This window comes from Salvia hispanica, chromosome 4 (assembly GCF_023119035.1).
Source record: "Salvia hispanica cultivar TCC Black 2014 chromosome 4, UniMelb_Shisp_WGS_1.0, whole genome shotgun sequence".
NCBI lineage: Eukaryota > Viridiplantae > Streptophyta > Magnoliopsida > Lamiales > Lamiaceae > Salvia > Salvia hispanica.
The window spans coordinates 14,305,476-14,313,865 of record NC_062968.1 but is presented as its reverse complement, the minus strand read 5'-3'; the positions used below and the strand labels follow the sequence as shown (position 1 = coordinate 14,313,865).

General features: G+C 41.2%; 3 protein-coding genes across 5 annotated transcripts; 1 reads left to right on the top strand and 2 right to left on the bottom strand.

Moving 5' to 3' along the window:
* Nucleotides 1-395: 395 nt before the first annotated feature.
* On the bottom strand, nt 396-1,036 carry LOC125219454. The gene has a single exon (XM_048121430.1). It carries the CDS (start codon nt 984-986, stop codon nt 471-473), a length of 516 nt encoding a protein of 171 aa, XP_047977387.1. The 5' UTR covers nt 987-1,036; the 3' UTR covers nt 396-470.
* Nucleotides 1,037-1,276: 240 nt separating this feature from the next.
* LOC125218205 (G-type lectin S-receptor-like serine/threonine-protein kinase At4g27290) lies at nt 1,277-4,992 on the top strand. The gene is made up of 7 exons (XM_048119830.1): nt 1,277-2,649; nt 2,726-2,863; nt 2,939-3,057; nt 3,527-3,737; nt 3,817-4,054; nt 4,142-4,292; nt 4,374-4,992. Exons 1-7 carry the CDS (start codon nt 1,362-1,364, stop codon nt 4,665-4,667), a joined length of 2,439 nt encoding a protein of 812 aa, XP_047975787.1. The 5' UTR covers nt 1,277-1,361; the 3' UTR covers nt 4,668-4,992.
* A 1,017-nt stretch (nt 4,993-6,009) lies between these two features.
* Nucleotides 6,010-8,032, bottom strand: LOC125220025 (protein IQ-DOMAIN 33). 3 transcript variants are annotated; one of them, XM_048122136.1, is made up of 6 exons: nt 7,897-8,032; nt 7,473-7,805; nt 7,055-7,225; nt 6,803-6,916; nt 6,423-6,737; nt 6,010-6,336 (listed from the first exon to the last, which is right to left on the bottom strand). In XM_048122136.1, the coding sequence occupies exons 1-6, from the start codon at nt 7,948-7,950 to the stop codon at nt 6,211-6,213; spliced, it is 1,113 nt and encodes a 370-aa protein (XP_047978093.1). In that variant the 5' UTR covers nt 7,951-8,032; the 3' UTR covers nt 6,010-6,210. The 3 variants fall into 3 exon arrangements, with proteins under 3 accessions (XP_047978093.1, XP_047978094.1, XP_047978095.1); XM_048122137.1 differs by having other exon boundaries at nt 6,010-6,333; XM_048122138.1 differs by having other exon boundaries at nt 6,229-6,349.
* Nucleotides 8,033-8,390: the final 358 nt, after the last annotated feature.

The following is an 8,390-nucleotide window of genomic DNA, read 5'->3' as shown; positions in this document are numbered from 1 at the left end:
AGTAGTACTCCATTTTGAAGTGAAAGGTGATCAAGGGGATGAACAGGAAGAAACTAGCTATAAACACTCTCAGCTATTTTTGCATCCAGATTAACATATCTAAACAAAACAAAAGCATCTACCATCATCTACTTGTCCCAGCCAACTGAAAAGAGATTTTACAAGATTACACCAGAGGAAAAACATTGCTATAATCTGAGGAAAACGAAAAAAATAGAGTAGACAAGAGATATCCATACGAAAAGGTTTAGAGTTAGATTGATGCATATTTTCTTTTCAGTCTCATCATCCATTTTGGGTACAGTCTAATTCTAATCTTATCAGGCAGCCTCCATAACCCAAATACACCCTTCAAACTAATTTCATCATCGGCATTCAATTGACCGATTGTATAATTAGTGTAAATAACCAAATATTTATCCATAAAAATATGAAATTCACAAGATGGGTAATATATCCTAATGAATTAATTAACTACCGTCCAAGCCGAGATAAATAAAGGTTAGGAGCCCTAGCGCGTACGCCCCAAGCGCCGCCACAACGATGTCGTTTCCGGGCTTCACAACCACTCCGAAACCCGCAATTCCAGCCACACCCAGCGGCAGTCTCTTCAAAACCTCCATCACAGCCCGCGAAACGACGGCGTCGGCGAACAGCTCCACCGCGAACTCCTTGAATTCCGCCTCATCCAGCGTTATCTCCTCCTCCTCTTCCTGAGCGGGGCGGCGGGAGAGAACGGTCTTCAGAGCCCCATCCACTTGGGTCCGGTCGGGAGGGGACGGGAGCCACTTAGAGATGAGGGGGACGGAGCAGCACAGGATGCCGTGGAGGCGCTCGGAGGCGGAGGAGAGCTGGTAGGCTCTGACTCCGGCGAAGGCGTGTTGGCTCAGGGAGAGGCAGTCGGCGAAGACGGCGCCGCACGCGGAGTTGAATTCACCCGAATTTTGGAGACTGTTTTGGACTCGCTTTGAAGCTGAGAGACCCATTTCACCTTCAGATATTGTTTGAAGCTGAGAGACCCATCTCAAAACTTATTTTTTAAATTTATGGATATATCATTTTTTTATTTTCTCATTCATAATGGATAATTATTGAGTAATACGCAGAAATGTTTCGTTAGACCGTCACACCCACCCGGAATTTTAAATTGCAGAATAAAATATAGCAACAACGGTTTTCAAGTTCTATCTACTCCATATACAAATTGACAATTGTAATGGTTTTAGAATTAAAATAAGTGACATTCATGATTCAACATTCAAACTAAGATTGACTTCATACTGATTACTGCCAAACAAACACCATACAAAATCATTAAACCCAAGGAATACTAATTTGTTTTTTTTTGAATTTCCTACACAATGGCTACATTTCGTTTTCCCTGGCTTGCTGTAATCCTTCCCCTAATTTTCCGGCCAATTACCTCCCAAACAGACTCAATAACCGCCGACGAATTCATCAGAGACGGCGGCGAAACCCTGGTTTCCGCCTCCGGCAAATTCGCCCTCGGCTTCTTCAGCGCTGGCAACTCCACCAACCGCTACGTCGGCATCTGGTTCAACAACATCACCGAAACCACAATCGTCTGGGTCGCCAACCGGCAGGCTCCGCTCACCGACAAATCCGGCGTCTTCAAGCTCATCCCCCCCGGCATCCTCCTACTCCAGACCAGCGCCAATGCCACCGTCTGGTCCTCCAACACCACCACCGCCGCCGCTGCCTCCCCCACCGCGCAGCTCCTCGACTCCGGAAACCTAGTCATTTCCGCCGGAGGCGAGGATCGCGATTTCATCTGGCAGAGCTTCGATTACCCTACCGATACGTATCTCCCCGGCATGAACCTCGGCTGGAACCTCCTCTCCAAAAAGGAATTCTACCTGACGTCATGGAAGAGCTTGGATGATCCTGCCATTGGCGAATTCAGCTACCACCTCGACCCCACGGGCTACCCGCAGATAATCCTCAGGAGAGGCTCCGCCGTTTTAACCAGGATCGGACCGTGGAACGGGTTCAGCTTCCCCGGGCCGCCCAACCCGAAGGAGGACCCGACTTACAAGCTCACATTCGTGATGGATGAGGAGAAAGTGATTTACAGATCTGATCCAGTCGACACGTCCTTCATCTCGCGCTACGCGCTGAATCAAACCGGCGTTGCGCGGAGATGGACTTGGGTGGATCGGACTCGCGGATGGGTGATCTACTTCAGCTTGCCATCGGATATCTGCGACACTTACGGACTCTGCGGCGCGTATGGCAGCTGCGACGTGGCAGGCTCGCCGTCGTGCAGGTGCCTGGACGAGGAGCGGTTTGTGCCGAGGCACAGTGAGGGGTGGGTGAGGGCGGATTGGTCGGACGGCTGCGTGAGGAGGACGAACTTGAGCTGCGATGGGAGTGATGTGTTTGTGAGGTATTCGGGGATCAAGCTGCCTGATGCTCGGGATTCGTGGCATGATTCGTCGTTAACGCTTGATGATTGCAGAGCAGAGTGCTTGAGGAACTGCTCCTGTATGGCGTACGCGCAGCTGGATATAAAACTGAAGATTGGATGCTTGATTTGGTATCATGACTTGATTGATATTAGGACTCTGTCTCAAGATGGACAGGTTTTTTATGTGAGGATGGCTGCTTCTGAGGCTGAGGCTGTGGCTGGTTAGATTTAATTTCTTTCATGTGAATTTTTCTTTAATTTGTTATACTTGATCTTATTTGCTTGCTTCGCTTGTAGATTCTGGCGACGGAAAGAAACGGGAGATATTGATAGCCAGTTTGGTTTCTGTGTTGGGAGTTGTTGCTTTAGTCCTGGCTTTGAGTCTGTGTGTATGGCGGAGGAAGATGAAGAATTACAAAACTCCCATGGGAGAAGGTCAGACTACTTACTCGCTGAGTAAACATATAGATGGTGTTCAGTTTCTGAAACATATCTTTTGTTTTTTTGCAGGAATATATGAGAATCAGTCGGATTTGCCATTTTGGGAGTTATCAGTAATTCTCGAAGCCACCAATCATTTTTCAACTACCAATTTGCTTGGGGAAGGGGGATTTGGCCTTGTTTATAAGGTAAATCTTGTAATTCAATCAAACAAGACTTGGTTTTATTTTGTTTCACTCGAAATAGTATAGAATTTAAGCATTTAACTCTAGTGATGTTGTCTTACCTATTCCGTAAAAGAAGCTATATCTATAAGGAGTGTTTGTTATAAATAAAACTTGGATGTAAGTGTTTGTCGACATGATACTAGGATATCTGCAATTTAATAGTAGTATATTAATTTCAGACAAGCGTCAAGAAAACTAGACATTCATACTTACAGATTCCAGACACTGGGTGTGCCCACTTGCAACTAAAATCCATGAGGCCTAGCTGTATAGATGATATTTTATCATGTTAATGAGTTTTCAACATGGGAAATTCCAATTGGCAATTGCTGACATGTATAAAACTTAATTATGTCATTCACTTTGACTTTAATCATTAATGCAATGTTTAAATAATTTTATGCAGCTAACCACTGTATTACAATGACAGGGCAAGCTGGAAGGAGGGCAAGAAATCGCAGTGAAACGGTTATCAAAGGAGTCGAGGCAAGGGCTGGACGAACTCAAGAATGAAGTCATCTTCATCTCTAAACTTCAGCATCGGAATCTTGTAAAGCTTCTCGGATGCTGCATCCAAGGAGATGAAAGCATACTCATATATCAATATCTGCCTAACAAAAGCTTAGACCTAATCTTATTTGGTCAGTCTTTGTATACTATCATCTCATGCCAATCTCACATTTTATCTATTAATCTCAACACAAGTATGTATATGCACAGATGAAACAAAGAGTAGATCTCTTGACTGGCAAAAGCGCTTCGACATCATCAATGGGATTGCAAGAGGGCTCTTGTATCTCCATCAAGATTCTCCCTTGAGAATAATACACCGCGACCTCAAAGCCAGCAACATCTTGCTGGATGCTGAGATGAATCCCAAGATATCAGACTTCGGACTGGCAAGGGGTTTTGGAGGGAATGAGACTGAAGCTCAGACGCATCGTGTTGTTGGAACATAGTGAGAATGCCTTGCTCATAGCCTCATATACATACACATGTTACTGTCTTGGTGATTTATGACACTGTTGTGCTTTCTCTTTCGCAGTGGATACATGTCACCCGAGTATGCGATGGATGGCATGTTTTCAATAAAATCAGACGTGTTCAGCTTCGGCGTGTTAGCGCTAGAAATTGTGAGTGGGAAGAAAAACAGAGGATTTTCCCACACAGACCACAGCCTCAACCTTCTTGGTCATGTATAAATTTTCCAACTCTTTACTTATGCAAATGATTAACATTTCTATTTTGAATAATGTGTGTATGTTTTCACTTTTCAGGCATGGACACTGTACCATGAAGGGAGGTTGGCGGAGCTGGTGGACACGTGTCTAAATGGAGAATTTGAGTATGCGGAGGTGGAAAAATCGATAAAAGTAGGTCTGCTATGTGTGCAGCAGAATCCAGAAGATCGGCCAAAGATGTCGAGTGTGGTGTGGATGTTGGGGAAGGAAGGTGAGATTCCAGAAGCAAGGCACCCTGGTTTCTTCACAGAAAGAAAACTAGTTAGTGGTGAAGCTGAAGCTGAAGCCTCAACCAATGATATCACTATTACCATGCCACACCCCAGATAGACACCACAAATGATGGAGCTGGTCTAATCTTGCTTCTCATTGTCACTATATTTCATTCTTCGATCCAATCTCATTTGGTATCACCCAAAGAAATGATGCAGCTGCTTCAAAGCACCCACCATACCAAATCTGTTTCGATGATGATTAGCTGATAATCTTAGCACATGCTTGGTAGGGTAGATAACTCATCTAGGGATGAAATTCTATCCCTAAATGAGTTATCTACCAAAGTAAAAAAGAAAAAATCAAATAACTGTTGTCATACTATGTACCTCATTATTTTTATTTGGTACTCCCTCCGTCGCATAAAGTTTGTCCCATTTAACCATTTTCGTCTCGGACAAAGTTTGTTCCAATTGGAATCTTTTCAAAACTAGACATTAAATACACCTAGCAATCTCCTCAATGTGGGATCCTTATTCCACTACAAATAGACATCAAAAACTCGTGCTTGGTCAAATTGGGACAAATTTTATAGAACGGAGGGAGTTTTTTTTTTATCTTTTATAAATGAATCAAAATTTATAAAGGCCATGCCGTGGTAGGCTTGAAATTGGGATCTTTGGTCAAGGCATTAACCACTCTTCTAGTCGGCAACACATGAAAATAGAAGTGAATGTATTTTGATGTAGGATAACATAAATGTGAATATTCAATCATTCAGCTTGTAGAGGATCAAAAACCATTTTTATTTGTTTGTGTCATCACAAATTCACAATATATTGATTTTCTATAATTATAAAAAAATTAGCCATCGTATATGCTCATTTAGTTTCATAAATTGACTTAGTGATTGTTACAGTCCAAATTTTAATCTATAAATTATTATAAATTGAACATGAATGTTCAACATTGAGTAAAAAGCCATGTCCAAGATCCGAAGATTATTTAAAAGGCCAAAAGATGAAGACGAAGATGAGGAAAAGACGAATAATCTAAGTGGGAAAGGGGAGAATCAGGGTCGAATTAGAATTAGAATTAGAATTAGAATTGGAATTAGAATTAGAATATAATTAATTCTGTATATGCGTTAGCCGTACTAGCTATACTAGAATTGCACTATCCACTCACAGTAATATTTTGTGCTAATAAAAGAAGTGTCGTCTAACTTTGGTCACTAAACATACGTGACTTTTATTATCTCTTGAGTTCTTTTCGATTTTTCACTTCATAAGCGAAATTTGTCTAACTTATTGTACTCCTATCATTCTTCGAGTTCATTAAAATTAGGTGAACATTTATTTGATCTATTTGATCACATATCCAGTTCTATCAAGTCTTCCATAACATATCTTGACTAATTTGCCGTCGTTCATCAATCTATCAACGAGGATCATACGAGTGCTAGCCGTGCTTAATCTTGCACGTAGACAACAAATATTTCAACCGACAACATTAAAGAAATATGATGATACGCGAGTTCTAATCGATCATTTACCCATCATTATTGAGCAAACGACAAAATATACAAGAAATTAAAGGGGCGATCGAGATACAAACCATACATTATACATCTATACAAATTGATTAACTCCAACTTCAATCATTGAAATGCTACTTCAATAGCAGTGACATTCTTGGTGTCTCTCTTATTAAATCCAGGCTGCTTTTGTCTCTTTCTCTTCTCCTTCTCTTCCTCCACATGCCACATCACTTTCTTCACATCCTGCTATCAATTATGACTTCAAAAAACTCAATATAAATAATAAATAAATATATACAAATTTTTTTAAAAAATTTTTGTTTAGAGTGCACCTTTGATTCTTTTGGGGTCAAATGGCTTGATGTGGAGCTCTGCCTAGAGAAGCTTCTTTTAGCTAGATTCCTAGGCTTGTTGGTTGGCTTTGGAAGATTCTTGGGGAGAGAATTAGAGAATTCAAATAGTGAAGAAACCTCATTTGATCCACAGCTCTCCTTCTCCTCCAACACTGCTGCATTCCTTACCATTGCTTTCGTGTCGTCTGCTATCAGCTTCATCTCGGGCTCTCGCGCTGCCATCCATCGCTCCAGCCAGTTCCACCCCATGTTCGACTCCTCACCGCTGCTGTGCTTCTTCGAACAGATCCTTAGCTGCACAAGTTCAAAATTGATATTATGTCAAGTTTTGAAAAAAATCAAATCAAATTCTTAGTAACCTGTTGTGAGAAAGCGTAGGCGAGAGCCCTCTCGCGCCTAGCTGCTGCTTCAAGCCTGTTCTGCATTCTCATCTTGGATATCACACTGCTCACAGTGCTGTCATCCCAATCCTCCTATGCATTCAATAATATGTCACACAAAAGTGTGATTAATTGACTAAGAATGTAATGGTCTTGCTTATATATACATATTATTGCATTAATTTGTGGAGGTATGAAGTCTTGGTAACATAATTTGGTGTCAAACTGTACCTGGATTTTGAGCACTTGAGCTCGAGTTGGACGACGTAGAAGATGGCAGACGTCGTCTCTTTCGTCCTTGATAGAAAAAATGTGAGATGAATTGGCAGTTTGAACTTCCAGTGATGTGCCTACAGACTCTCTACTCGGGCTCGTGGCGCCATGTTTCTCAGCACGCCTTGCCTGATCAGGTTTCAAGTAACTATGAGAAACTATATAACAGTTCGCTGATTCATGAATATTGATATAGAAATTCTGTAACTTATATGTTTTGTGATGTCAACCAAATATTGAATCAGTAAACTGATTGGTCCTTAAGTTCTCATTTTAATATAGTTGTCAACTGATCACAACTCTCAGTCTATATATATATATAAATTGAGGAGAGAGCATAAGTATATGCAATGAATACGAATGTAATGATATTGACCATAAAGTTTCTAAATGCTGACTGAATGATGAAGGCAGCATCTTCTGGCTGGAAGAGTTTGTAGGTTGAGTTTTCCTTCCCCTTTCTGTCGTCGTAACTCGGCGCCGGCTGGTTGACCGTGGCCTCAGAGCTACGCACAGAAGCCGTATCCTCCTCTGGCCGGCTGCCCCTCGTACTCTTGTCCGTTGCCACATTGCTTCTAAATGAAGCAAATTCCGTCTCCGCCACCGTGGAGGCGGAGTCCTCGAGTGAGCTATGCTCCTCGCCGCATAAGTAGGACCGCACTGAGCTACTCCATTTCCTTTTTTCTGAACCATTGCTCCCTTGATGGCTCTAATATATGTGAACATATATAAAAATATTGAGTAATTATTTGTAATTTGGAAATAAATGAAATATAGTAACTCCATTAATTACTACTTACATGCATCTGGCTTTTGGAGAAGACGCTTCTAACAAGCTTGCCAGTTATGCCCATCTCTGCCCAAACAATCCCGATAAATCAAACTGCTTATGTCTAAGAAAAAAACAACTATAAATATTTGAAAGAATGGAATCTTCAATAATTTAGAGTAAAACAACATGTGCACAACTTTGGAGCTGGAATTGGGAAAAGTAAACGTGACATAATTGTAAAGGGGAGGGAGAATTGAGGGGTGCAAATATTTAAAATAAAATTTCACCTATTTAAATAATGTCCAAAAGATTAAAACTACACCACAATCAAATCTATACAATTGACTTGATTTGCATCTCTGCGTGTGTGTGTTTGGTGTTGGGGGCGGTTAAACTAAAATATGAAAGTAAGGTTAGGGATTTTAACATATTAACTATTTTTTTATATAAATTTTAAATATAACATATATATCAAATTTTTAGCAAATATCGTAAATGCGGTATATTGCGGTATACCGCGGT